Source organism: Cucumis melo, chromosome 9 (assembly GCF_025177605.1).
Source record: "Cucumis melo cultivar AY chromosome 9, USDA_Cmelo_AY_1.0, whole genome shotgun sequence".
Taxonomy (NCBI): domain Eukaryota; kingdom Viridiplantae; phylum Streptophyta; class Magnoliopsida; order Cucurbitales; family Cucurbitaceae; genus Cucumis; species Cucumis melo.
The window spans coordinates 4,332,574-4,346,684 of record NC_066865.1 but is presented as its reverse complement, the minus strand read 5'-3'; the positions used below and the strand labels follow the sequence as shown (position 1 = coordinate 4,346,684).

General features: G+C 44.1%; 1 protein-coding gene across 1 annotated transcript; it reads left to right on the top strand.

The window, feature by feature from the left end:
* Window positions 1-10,970: 10,970 nt before the first annotated feature.
* LOC127150952 (ATP synthase protein MI25-like) lies at window positions 10,971-12,835 on the top strand. The gene has a single exon (XM_051090022.1). The coding sequence runs from the start codon at window positions 12,188-12,190 to the stop codon at window positions 12,782-12,784; it is 597 nt and encodes a 198-aa protein (XP_050945979.1). The 5' UTR covers window positions 10,971-12,187; the 3' UTR covers window positions 12,785-12,835.
* Window positions 12,836-14,111: the final 1,276 nt, after the last annotated feature.

The following is a 14,111-nucleotide window of genomic DNA, read 5'->3' as shown; positions in this document are numbered from 1 at the left end:
TTGACGGATTTCTTCATCCTATTACTATTAGTGAGTGAATCTGAATCATCCTAATTCTCATAATAATGGCTTTGCGCCACAACGAAAGAAAAAGGGGTACAGCGGACGATCGATCCAAGGATTTCAGTGTGACTACTACCACATCATCTTCGAATTCAGAAAGAAGAAAAAGAAGGACTGCTGGACCCCGCTTGGGCTTGTCCCGAGACCTCTGACTAAAGACGGCAAATTTCCTGTCTTCTGTCTGACCAGCGCTTTGACCGCGTAGAAGGAACCTCTTCTGGCTGATTATTCGACGAAGGTTCATTCCTTGAATTTCCGGTTTTCGGTTTGCATCTCAAAATACGGAGATGTGATTTATGGACTAGAATATTACGGAAAATAATAGAGGGCTCACTTCTCATAAAGGGATTTGAATCAGGTGGATGGAAGTGGGAACCTCTTTTCAGCCATTTTTCAGCCCTCCTTCGCTCCCCTATCTTTTTATGGTCTTCTTTTGCACGACTTCTAAGTGAGGGTTCTTAGAGCTTCGCGCCTTTTCTTCCAAATAGTAGGTTCTTTGAATTAATGAATTAACGAAGAAGAAAATCAATTTCAAAATCATAAGTTCATTCTAGCTTTAGCTTTGTCTATCGATTTCTTTTCTTTCTCTTGAGAAAACCCAGCAATAAGACTTTGATGAAAGCCGGTAAAGGTCTGGCAGAGTCAAAACCAATAGATAAGCAGAAGGTTGAGGGCTTCAAAGGTCCCTTGTTCATTGATCTCTTCTCTTTCACTTTTTGCATTCCTTTATGCATTTTCCTTAAAAGTCGTAAAGTGGTCAGTAAACCCTCTCCCTCTACACCGCTACGTGGGTCGAGTCACACTTTGGGTAGTCAAAAGAAGAAATATACTTTCTCAAATTCTTCTCAAATTCGTCTAGGCTCCGTAGGCGCAAAGAATTTGCGAACCCTTGTTTATCCACTAACCCGTCCTCCGGCTCCTATTAGTTCCATGAATGAGTCACCTGGACCTTGATTTTCTTTGAGCCTTCTTCATTGACTTTTCTGAATTTCATTAAGGGTGATTTTGACTTCTCAAGCCATGAGCCCCATTTACGAAAGCCTAAGCCTACGGGACAAACTTGCTCCTTTTGATTAACTCGTCCCTACTTCTGACCCCTCGTAGTACCCTCTCTTTCTCAATCTGACTCTTCCATGTACTCGACACGGATTCCCAAGCTTCGGGAGGAGAAGGAGGATCTTAGAACTACATCATTATTTCTTATAAGATCTTAGAAGACGACCTAGGGCAAGGTTATAATATGGACAGTCAAGAGGCGGAGTAGGTTATTCAATAGCTCGACTCCCACGGGGCGGTTCGAAGAAAGTCGACTGATAAGGAGTCAATGATGATAATAAGGGTTTCATCAAGAAAGCGAAAGGACTGTATTATAATATTAATAGGAGTGCAAGGAAAGAAATCCATATAAAGAATAACCTCCTTTTGAGTATATTCCACTAAATTCAAGCAGTGAGGACTAGCTTCATTTCCTCTTGACTTGTTCATTCCACTGATTTACGTAGGCGAAGCCGGATCGGTATTCATCTTCTTTCCCTAGTTGGACAGTCAGAAAGGTCACACCCTACTCAAGAGGGGCCAGCTAACCCGATAGGGTAGGGTTAGAGGTCTTTCATTCTTTCATGAGTAACTGACATAGGAAGAGGGCTATAGGCCGAGGATCGCTTTGAAGCTGCTTTCCCGAGTTCACGAGGCGCAAAGAATATTGCGCTGAGACTGAGTTGGATTAGAATATGCGAGACTGACGGGGCAGGGTAGAGTATGAATAGGATCGGCCGAGCCATTCCCAGTTTCATGATCGGGGGAAGCTGCTTGGGACATTATTACATGGACACTCAGATTAGTCAGATTCCAGAATAACTGGTATAAAAGAAGAAAGTTGGAAGAGAACGGAGGCTGCTGCCTCTGGTCGAGCTATTTCATCCCTCTTGTTCTCGCTTGAGGCTAGTTCCTTATAGCTTTTCTCCTATTTCTTCAGTCTACCCCAATGTACCTGGATTCTCCTCGAGCTACTTCTCTATTCCGAGTCCTCAACTTCTCATGAGTCCGCGGTTGAGGCGCGTCCGTCCGTCTTTGTCAAGTTACTTTGTCCAGTTAGTTCGGGATCTCTGATCTTTTCTCATCAATTCTATTGCAAAGAAAGAACAAGAGAAAGGAGAGCTACTTCCTCTCTGGCAACCTCTGATGATCTAGAAGACCTCTTCCCCTGCCGATCCAGTATCTCGAGCAGTGTCTGACTCATGATGGAACTCATTTAGTAAGGTACTCCCCAACTAAGTCAGACTCAGGGAGCTTTTTTCTTCCTATCCTCGAACTCAAACTGCATTGATCCTCTTCCTTTCCTCTCTTTCTACTTTCTCAAATATATTATTCTCAAAAAATTCAATTCCTTCCGCCGATCAAATAGAGAAAAAAAGAAAGATAAGATATGTAATTTCTTCCTAAAAAGGAGAAAAGAATGACCGTAAAGTCTCGATCGAGACTTTTCTTACTACCCAGTTTTGAACAAGAAAATGTACGCTCATTTTTCTCGTGAATGATCTTTTCCATAGGTAGAAATTCCATCTTGGTCCTTGTTTTTTCCATCTCCTTCTGCTCAAGTACTTGATCAACAAGGATACGAATGAGAATAGGGACCTGTAGGTGCCGCGACTGCCCTCGTCAGTCCTACTGATCTCAATTCAGTAGTAATCGCCTATGCTAAGAGCAAGTTGGAAGGTGGAACTTTCTCAACCCGTGCACCAGTATGCCTTCGGTCTACAGGCTGTAATTAAAGGAGACAAAGGAGGGCTCGACTGAAAGGAGAGGCGAGACTGAATCCATAAAAGATAGAGGAGGAAGCATGCGAGACACCCACCCAGTTCAAGTGGCTCTTGCATAAATCATAAATGGTTGAAGGAGAGGCCTCCGCTTTTCTTGTCCGATCATCGGGAATTCTTTACCCTTGCTTTGAACGAGATTCAAGGGTAGAAAGACATGCCCACGCCGATTATCTCATTCGCCACGCATGGGTGAGTTCGAAAGGAAAGGCCTCAATTTCAGACCTCCCGCCAACCTTCTTTTCTTCCTGCGAGTGATCCCATTATTTCTTTGTGTACTTCTGCTTTTGTACTTCTGCAGATGAATGAAATATGGAAAGAATGAAGAAGAAAGCGAAAGACTAACCTATGCCTTCCTGGACTGAGTTCGATCTTTCCCTTTCACATGAAAAGCGGGTTCGTGGGGGCGCGGAACACTGTTCTACTTGATCTTTCAGTCTTCCGAACAAGTCTAAAGAAGTAGGGTGCAGAGGTTCTGCTCGACCTACAAGCCTCTCTCTGAATGAGGGTATGTATTGAATAAGAGTGGTTCACGAGTCAGAAGTTGATTCAGTCAGTCAGTCACACAGATCCGCATGCCTATCACCTAGAGTTGACTCGGGCTATGGAAGACTCGGATCGGCACCCGCTCGACCAGCCGTACCTGAAAAGGGCATCAAGGGTCGAAGTCTCGGTTTCAGCAGGAGAAGAAGCCTCTTTCAGAAGTTCTTGTGTCTGCTGAGGCAATTTCTTTTCTTTCTTGCGTCTTGATCGGTAAGCTTAATATGGATACGATCGAGAACCCCTTGTTCATTGAGGCGGTATGATCGGAATGAATCTCTCGTCTATCCCAGCAGAGTCGGTAACAAAGCTGACCAGATTGCCATAGGTAATGCACGCTACGGTCTCTTCGACCCTAAGTCAAGACCTGTTCTCTCGGGAAAGCCCAGCCTAACCCGCGCCCCTAACCCAACTCTGACTGAGGCAACTGACTCAAGAGAGTCAATCTCTCCGAAAAAAGAAACTAGCCCCGGATCGACGCTCTTGCTTCCTCATTCAACTTCCGATTCAGGTCGAACTACATCTCAACTAATCAACTCTTTTTCTCGGAAACATCCTAATTTCGATCTTCAATTTCAGAAATTTGGAATGCCGACTAGAATCCCCGGTTTCTACAGCATCGGACAAATTCCTTCCCTTCTACCTACGAGAAATGAATAAAGTAGAGGGTGCCGAAGGCTTTGAGAGTCAGGCCGGGAGCCCATGGGTGCTTGAGCGCATCATTCATAAAGGCTTTATTAAGCATCTCACAACTAGGCCTCATCACCGGTCCGTGGTAGCTTAATTAGTGACCGGGTATACTATTCTATTTTGAATCTTGAACCTTGCCTTTTCCGCATAAAAAGGGTTACGTGCTAAGGAGTCACCGTCAGGGTTTTGGAGTTCAGTGAGCGATGTAGCATATTCAAGAGAAGAAGCTTTCGGGCTTCCTTCCTTTCACTACAGAAAAAAGGGTATATGATATGGCTCGGTAGTTCAGATTCAAGTCGGTTCAGCTTCTCTATGAAAAACCGCAGAAGCTCTCCTCATCTCATAGGATACTTCGAGTTGGCTTGGCCTTCAAACTATTACCGCTCCGTGGGATCCCTCCTATGCACTGCAAATCTATGAGGTCGTCAGATTTCTATGCTGGGGCTTGTAATCCCACTATTTTCTATTCGACTAAAAGGGGAGTCATAAAAAGGGATCAGACTTCCAGACCACCCGAGGTTGTGGCATCCCTTTCCGCCTTCTTTCAGACTTTCTGGCTTTGAAAATTCTTTGAACCACCTGTCGGTTGAGAAATCCGTTGATGGTACTTTCATGCGATCTCTTGAGTCAGGCCAATAGAAAGTCAAGGCTGTCGTATTTCCTCATTGCTTCGCCCGTGAAAGGCTAGGCTGACGCTCATTCAAGGCTGAATTCAAGTATCATACCCGACCGAAACCGAGGGAAATAGCCTTGTGCTAAAGACTCTCAATCCGGAACATATCTCAGTAAAGGTAGATTCATTCTCCGTCCGCGGATTGAAAAGATCTCGGACGAGGACCGTGGAGTGGGGAGGCAAACCTTGGTTTATAGGGATCCGCTGTCTCGGCGGGAATCAATCGAAGCGAGTAGGGGAAGAGTCATCAGCCAGTCCTTCCCTAGTCAGGTTGCGACCGATGTAGAGGAGACAGGCTCGACCAGAGGAGGGAGAGGGCTCGCTCGTACGAGGTAGAGGTCTTTTGACCTTGCTTATATTCTTTTTTGAGTATATTCAAAAAATTCATTAACTAAAGAAGAAAGATTCCAATACGAGGCTGGATGAAATTGAGTCGACCTTTCATTGATAGAGGAAGTGGACAAATCTCTCATGCAAGCAAGAGGCTCAGGCGCCCCATAGAAAAAGGTGGACGACCCTAGACGAATTCCTACTCATTGTGGGCCTGGTCCCGGTTCTGTAATCAGATAAGCGATGAGATTGATAACTACTTAACTGCACCTCCTCTCTTCCCCCTTTTCTTCCGAGCCCTATGGTCCCAAGGATTCTGGATGGAACAAGAGAAAAGAGGAAAAAGAGAATGAAACTGAACATTCTACTTGATCAATCTCGAATTCATTCGCGCTTTCGCTTTCTCTGACCTTCGCCACTCTCCTTGCTTCCTCTTCTTCTCATGAAACTTCTCCAACCTCAAATCTCATTCTTTTCTCATTCAACGGATCTGGCTTCTTCGAAAGTGATCCTGATTATCATTCCGCGGAAACTGAGACTGATGAAAGAGTACTCGATGCTAGAAAGCAGAACTCCTAGGGAAAGCTGCAGCATACCTCAGAGCTCTTCACTCTTCCTCAACATAAGGAATTCTTCCACCGCCTCAATGAACAAGGGCTCGACTGAAAGAGAGAGAATCGAGTCTTTGAAATCATCAAAATCGTAGCGGTTGTGGATCAGCCTGGATCGGGGAATTCAGTAGCAGAGGAGGTTGAAGCTGCAGAAGCAGAGTTTTGATTTCATTGATTTCATTCTCGTATTATTGGGATGGACGACTAAAAACCGCTAAAGAAGTCGCCCTTTCGGGACCAATTCTCTTTTCTGCCCTTTATGCAAGGTAAAGTAGCCTAAGTTGCAGGAGCCCTCGCATCAGATCAGCCTTGGGCACGTGGGGATATGGAGCGCCCTTCTCTTCGTTCTTTCTTTTCCCCGGGTATCTAAGTGAAGTAAAGGAAGACCTGGTTAGAAAGGTAATGGCTCTTCAATCTCATTCCGGCAGAAGACCGGATTTCGTTCCAGTAGGTTTCCTCCGTTGAAGCCGAAAGTTTGTAATTTCAGAGTCAAAGTAGGGGTGTGAAGCAGAGAGAGAGATTCAGTTCGGACAAGAATGAAGGATCAAAGATTCTATCTTTTTTGGAAATCCTTAAGACTTTCTTTTTGAAGTCAAAATCAAGCGTAGAGTGAAAGAGATCTTATCTTCTTAGAAAAGCGTGGGGAATTCTTTCAATCCGACAGAGATCCCTTTACCTGATGACGCAGGCTTGACTGACGAGGGAGAGGTGCGAAGTGACCATGAAATAGGCCATATAGGCGACCCCGGGGTAGAAGTTGAGAAAGAGAGTATTTAGTCTGAAATCGATGACGAGATCGTATTTCCTAAGGCTTTGAACGAGATCTTTGATTCTAATAATGAGTAGAAGCCACTGATCCTACTAACCTCCCCCGCGCCCCCCTTTCCACCCGAGGTTCATGCGGCTAACCGAGCCAATTCAGAGCTGAGGCGCTACAACCCACTGAAAGCAGGATTGCACAGTAGATATTCATTCTTATAGAATAGCTTTCCACTGCCAGCAGCTAAGAAGAGAAGACCGCCCCTGCGCTCTCTTACTCTGATTTTTGATAGTCTTTGAAAAGAGAAAAAAGAATGAAGAGAGAGCGAAAAGGCGAAAGTGCGATCTGAATGAAGAAGATCTAATAGAAATGGTAATTCAAGCCCTTGTTCATTGACTGATCTTTCTTACAAGTTGATAAAGCTCTTCCCTTTCTTTCTCATAATCTAATAAGTAGCAATCTCTTCTTCTTTCGACTCCTCGATCATTCTTTGACCCTTCGCACCTTCTTATCGACTTCTACAACTACTATTTATTATTAGCTGAGAACCGCCCCGGCGAAAGAATGAAGTAGTAATGAACTTCATGAAAGTGCTTGATCAAGCCCTTATTATATCTTCTTTCTCGTAATGAGAAGAGAAAAGCATAGTCAGTAATAGGATTGATAAAAGAGAAAAAGCGCTCAAGTATTTTGAAAGAAAGAAATATATCTATATTATAGAAAGATGAAAGTCCTTTATCAAGCTCTGATATTCAATAAAGAAGTTGAAGAAGAAAAGGTATAAAATCAAATAAGTCAAGAATTTCTTCTCTGATGATCTTTCTCTTAGATCTCGCCTTTATTCATTCAGCCAAAATTTCCTTCGCACCTTTCTTTTCTCTCTGAGAAGTTGATAAAGCTCTTTTCTCTTTCTCTGACAATTTCTTCTCTGACATAAGAAAAGAGACTACGTCTGCAAAGGAATGGAATCAAATACTCCTTCTCCGGGCTGGGTTTCCATAAACTTTTTGCTACTTAGAAAACAAGGTTAGCATTTGCTTAAGACATGCGAATTGGACAAGAGCTCGACGACTGATTTTAGTGGTTTTTCGCAAATTCTTTGCCCCTCTCCTATATCTGAAACTACGAGCACCTAGTTAGGAGCAAAGAATTTTCCATTGATAAGGGCTAAGTCAAAGATGGAACTAGAAGAATGATCGAAGCGAATACTCGTGCAAGCGCAATCAATGAACAAGGTCTTATCTCTGATTTATGGTCCAAGAAGAAAGGGAAGGATTACTATACTATTTAGTGGATCAGTCACCTGGACCTTTGAAATTCAAGGTCCAAGAAAAGTGAATATGGATATAAACAAGTCCCTTCGCAAATTCTTTGCTCCTTGCCTAGGTTAATATGGATTTCTTTCCTTGCACTCCTTAACATAAACATAATAAGGGATAAGTCCTTATTCAATGAGCTGAGATAATTCTTTGATCCTTATCAGTCGAGTTATTGAATAAGATCTGGACCTTTGTTTTTGGAGTCGCAAATTCTTTGCGCCTTTATCAATGAGTCTTTATTCATTCAGGCTCCTTCGTCGAACCTTTACATAAGCTACGCCCTTCTGAATTGACTCCTTCTTAGTCGACTTTCTTCGAACCTCTATTTGGAGAGTGATTTCATAATGCACTCCTTTTGAGCAAAGAATTTGCTTGCGAAAAAAAGAACAAAGAATTTGAGGAGATTCTGCCTCGAGTCTGATTCTTTGCACCTTGAAAGTCAAGCATTTCATACCCGATCCGCAACTGAGACTGATTCCGATAGGGGAGAGAGATGAGCTCTACGGATGACTTCTGATGATGGAGATTGAGGCTGATTCTTCTTTGAGGTTGTCTAGCTACTTCCCTGCAGCTTCCTCCTCCTCTACCCTAACTGGGACTGATTCCATTCCATTCGGTCATGTCGAAATCTCTCAACGGATGAGGCTACTTCCTGAAAGAACCGAGAGCTACGACTCCAGATCTCATTCCTATTCCCCCGATCCTGACTAACTGCACCTATGAAAGAGAGACCAACTTCGAATTCTTCTAGCAACTTCTCCTGCACTTATTGAAGTGATCGTACTAATGGATGGAAGAAGACTGATGACTGAGGCTTCGACCCGAACCCTCATTTTTCTGCCATATTCAGACCGATCCCGTTGGTATCGTACCGCTCCGTGGGTTCAGATGTTACCGAATTCAGGCTTTCCTCTTTTCGCAAATTCTTTGCTCCTTTTGATGGGCTTTCGTACTGATTTTAGGCTGAAAGAGATCGAATGAAAGATGTTTCGAATTCAACTTACAGTCTTATGTCGAATTGTTCATTCATTCTTTGCATTTCTCTTTTATGAAAAGATGTAGTTTGTGATCCATTAGGAAGTCAATGACAAGGGAAATTCATAGAACAATTGAACTAGATTTGCACTATCTCATCCCAATTGTGAATGAAAAGAAGAAAGATAGAATCCAAATCAAACTCATAAATTCGATTGATGAAATGAAAGAAGTTCATCACTCAATTTCTCGATAGTTCTTGCTCAGTCTATCTTGAAAAGAGTTCTCTTTCCGAACCCCAACCTACTTAAAGTCAGCTAGGCCTTCAAACAAGACTGAAGGAAGAAAGCCTATCAAAAGGAGTGGGAACCTACTAGTAACTGAAAGGTTTTCTATTATCTCCATGAAAGGAAAACGGAGCGGGGAAGAGAGAAAAGAGCTCACCTTACTAGTACGTAGGAGCAGTACTAATTAAACTACCACGGACCGGGAACTCTGATTCTTCTTATTATCTTGTTTTTGATTCCTTGAAATTCAAGAACTTCTTCTCGCAAATTCTTTCCGCCTCTCCTATATCTGAAACTACGAGTACCTTCGCACCTTTCAGGTTCATATGGATTTCTGACTCCTTCGCAAAGTCTTTGACTTTATTCATTGCAATTTGAGAAGGAAGAAAGAAAAAGTTCAGTCAGGTTCGCCTATCCTTCTACTACGTCCGACGCTCGTCCGGAGTAGCTTCATTCTGATTTTAGGTTTAGTAAGTAGGTTCTAGGATCATAATATCTAAAAAGGAAAGCCTATGTTTCAGGAGATAGAGCAAATTCTGACTAAACTCTCTCACTTGGCGAGGGGGGGTGGGGTGTAGGAGTTTGAGCGCATCTTTTTCATATCGATCAAGCGGGTTTCCTTTCATTTTCCGGAAAGCCTACTATTCCAATCTAAGCTAGAAAGAGGATCTGGATTTGTCTGCAGATGATGATGATGTCCACTCCTGGCTCGATGCACTTAACGAAAGGGAACTCTCACGATGAAGAAAGAATTTCCTTCCTAATTAAGCAGCATCCTTTAAGTAGGGGTGCGCCGGACCGCCGACGAATAATAGGTACCCCCACCCCAGGCAGAGTTAGTGAGCCGTGTAATAGGCGACCATTTCGCGCGGTTCGGGGGGGCACTTGAGTCAGCCGCCTAGCCCGACTGCGTCTTGACCCCTATCCAATTTTTGGGCCAATTCCCCCTTCGTACTACCCAAAAATGAGATTCTTGCCGAATCCGAGTTTGCTGCTCCAACCATTACCAAACTAATACCTATTCTGTTTAGTACTTCAGGTGCTTCTCTTGCGTATAATGTCAATCCCGTAGCGGATCAATTCCAACGAGCCTTTCAAACTAGTACTTTTTGTAATCGACTCTATAGCTTCTTCAATAAACGCTGGTTCTTCGATCAAGTTTTGAATGACTTTCTAGTCAGATCCTTCCTGCGTTTCGGATATTCAGTCTCATTCTCAGCTTTAGACAAAGGTGCTATTGAGATATTGGGCCCCTATGGTATCTCGTACACATTCCGACGATTGGCCGAGCGAATAAGTCAACTTCAAAGTGGATTTGTTGTGCGAAGAGTGCGTTATGACCCGTGGCCGCCTGCCTGGTGGGGGGCGGCTCCTCCGTTGTGGGTAAAACGGGAAACCCGACTCTACGAACCCGAGGAAAGGCTGCACAGCAGTAGTCAGGGCGTTCAGACCGGAGCTTTTTGTAGTGCTAGCAGTAATGCAAGTGAATGAATCCCATCCCCTATCAAGTTCAGTGCTTACGCCCCTTTAGAGATAGTTAGAATATCGAGACTGAAAAGAGGCAGAAAGAGAAAGATAGGCTTTCTTTTACTAGAACCTACTATTTGGAAGAAAGCCTTCCTTCTTAGCAGCTCTTTTCTTGAAAGTTCTTCATATCAACTTCTTAGTTGAGAGGTTAGAAGGAGCGAGACCGCATACTAAGAAAGAGAGGGGCGCGCTAGCCTAGCGCTATAATAATATTCACAAGGTTAGGGGGCTGAAAAGCTCTTGTTTGCTGTCTACTTCGCGAGCCTGAACAGCCCCGTTCTGTAACTTCCCTTCTTTCGTCCGTCCACGAGGCTGTAAAAAGAGAGAAAGGGGCGGCTATCTAGTGGGAGTCGTTTCGGTTGTATGCCACGAGGGTCCCTATAGACAAGGGGACAAGTGAATCATCGCTTTTGGGCGCAGGCAGCCCTCTACCATCCATCCCATTGCATTCCATCGTCTCGTATTGCTTTACTAAGCCGTATCAGACCAGTCACCTGGACCCGTCCGCTTTAGTTTCATTCTAGTGACTTTCTTTTTCTCTCCTTTCAGTCGAGTTTCTTCGAACCGCCCCGTGGGAGTCGAGTTCTTCCTTACTCCGGACAGGTGAATATGGAATGAAGCTACTCCGCAAATTCTTTGCTCCTTATATTATAATTGCCACTAGATCTTTTAGGTGAGAGAAAGGTTCAAAGAAGATTTCCCTTTCATCTTCTTCTTCATTTTGATATTGATAGGGATCCCCATTCATTCCTAGATTCCCGTCACTACGGATTGATTGTCCCTACCTAACTACATGGTAGTGGTCTAGGGAGCGCAATTGCTAGAGCACGGGAGAATGAATAGTAATGATTTCAGCAAGAGCAGCCGGACGGACTACTATAGTGAGTCTAGTGACTACGTCAGTCGAGTTGAGTCAAAAGGTATGGTATAGCAGCCTTTCCGAGCGAGCCTCTGGGATCTCCTGTAAACCCCCATGATGTGGTAAAGGGAGGATATTAGGGGAAGCAGTGAGTGGAGATTCCCCTGCAGAGAGCCGGATGAGGGGAGACCTTCACGTCCGGTTCGGAGGGCGGGGATATCCCGACCCTACTATCATTATGCCTTTGCAATCTTACTTGGTTTAACTCTATTTGTGACCTTTTCTCGTATGTGGGACTCTCTATCTTCTTGGGTAGATAATCGATCGTCTTTCATTTTGATAGTGAGTCGTTTTTCTCATAATAAGTAAAGAAGAAGATCTGGAGGTTATGCAATAGACCGTGTTGGAGAGAAAGAGGAAGAAAGGGAACTTCAAGACTCATAAGTGCTCTTTCAGTTTCATTCTCTCTTTAGAGCTCCTCTATTCATTGATTCCTTCTTCATATCAACTTCTTAGTTTCCCACTAGGCGGGATCTCCGCGAAGCTGCAGGATGGCTTGGTAAGCAAGCAAGCAGTTATGTAGGCGCCAACTCCAAGTTCTTTCTCTTCTTTCTTTTTGATTTGGACTTGGTTGGCAGGGTCAGGGCCTTTCTCGCTGGGCGAGCGCATCCGATTCTCAAGTCCTTTCCTAAACCACTTCCCGTTCAGTTGCTGAAATCTCGAGAAAAGCTTGATAAATGAGATGGAGTTCCACGAATATGCAGGCTAGAAAGATGCTATTTGCTGCTATTCTATCTATTTGTGCATTAAGTTCGAAGAAGATCTCAATCTATAATGAAGAAATGATAGTAGCGAGTTCATTTATAGGCTTTCTTATATTAAGTCGGAAGAATTTAGGTAAGACTTTCAAAGCGACTTTCGACGGGAGAATCCAGGCTATTCAGGAAGAATCGCAGCAATTTCCCAATCCTAACGAAGTAGTTCCGGAGGAATCCAATGAACAACAACGATTACTTAGGATCAGTTTGCGAATTTGTGGCACCGTAGTCGAATCATTACCAATGGCGCGCTATGCGCCTAAGTGCGAAAAGACAGTGCAAGCTTTGTTATGCCGAAACCTAAATGTGAAGTCAGCAACACTTCCAAATGCCACTTCTTCCCGTCGCATCCGTCTTCAGGACGATCTAGTCACAGGTTTTCACTTCTCAGTGAGTGAAAGATTTGTCCCCGGGTGTACGTTGAAAGCTTCTATAGTCGAACTCATTCGAGAGGGCTTGGTGGTCTTAAGAATGGTTCGGGTGGGGGGTTCTCTTAAGAAGAAATCAGACAAATAGAATCTAATTCATTTCATGCTAAGAGAAGAGCGAATCCAATACCAAGACGAATTCTCAGGAAGTGCAGCAAGTACTTGAGTCATTTTTTTGGTATCATGCCCCACGAGTGAGTTGCCAAGTGCCCCCTAGCCTAAAAGGGCAGTCTACCACAAGATCGAGTGGAAGCCTGGAGCCAAACCCGGAGCCCCTCTTTCTTTTCTTTATTCCAGACGGTAGCCTTGTGCATTGATTATCGGGCGCTCAACAAGGTAAGCTAACCATCAAGAACAAGTATCCACTTTGCCCTCTCCTTTCAGTCGAGCCCTAATCAATGAAATAAAGGCGAGATACTTCGAGAAGTTGGATCTACGGTCGGGCAACTACCAAGTGCGTATCGCGGAAGGAGACGAGCCAGACCTGTGTGACAAGCAAGCAAGCAACCTAATAAAGGGGCATTTTCTTTGGTTATGCCTTTTGGACTCACCAATGCCCCTGCCACGTTCTGCACCCTCCACAATGAGCTATTCCACCCTAGACGACTGGTGATATACTTTTTGGGCTATAGCTATTCGTTAAACGACCACCCACGACCCCTTGTTCATTTGAGGCGGTATTAAGGAAGAAGAACCTCTATGTAAAGACGGAGGGGAGATCCTCTTCCTAGGGCATTGGATGAGCATCAGAGCCATCGAGGAGTGGCAAGCACCTACCAAGGTGAGTGAGCTAAGATCCTTTTTAGGGCTCGTGAACTATTACCGAAGATTCATGGTAAGTTACTCTCAGAGGTCTGCTCAACTCTTTCATCTCCTAAACTCAAGAAGGACGTACGGACCGATCATGGCATTTCCCACTTCTCGGAAAAGTGTCCAAGAGCTTTTGAGGACAAGAAGGAGGCATGATGACGGAGTATTGCAGTTGCCAGATTAGACTAAGCCATTTTGAAGTACACACGGATGCCTCAGACTATGCCATAGGCTTTCTTTATTCAGGTAAGTAGCATCAAAGAAGGGAAAGCTCAATGAGACCGAGAAGGGTGGTTCAAGAGAAGGAGATTCAAGCAAGAGCAAAACTAGAAAAAGAGCAAAGCAAGACAAACTTGCCAAGTTTGATTTGATGTCCCAGTAGGGCTAAAAGAAAAGACGGAGAAAGAGGCTCCGTAGGAGTTCTAATTAAGCTAGTCCGGACCCTTTTAGTGTGGAATTGACTGAGTTCCACTCCTAATCCTAATAAGGAATAAGGAAGGAGTTTCGCTTTCTCTTTATTCAATGAGTCTTGATTTTTGTATGGAGTCGTCCGGAGGTTCAGGGAAGAACTCGACTCCCACGGGGCGAAGAAAGTCGACTGATAA

What these genes read in the sequence shown, in the direction of transcription:
- LOC127150952 (XM_051090022.1), top strand. Translation starts at nt 12,188, where the DNA reads ATGAGATGGAGTTCCACGAATATGCAGGCTAGAAAGATGCTATTTGCT.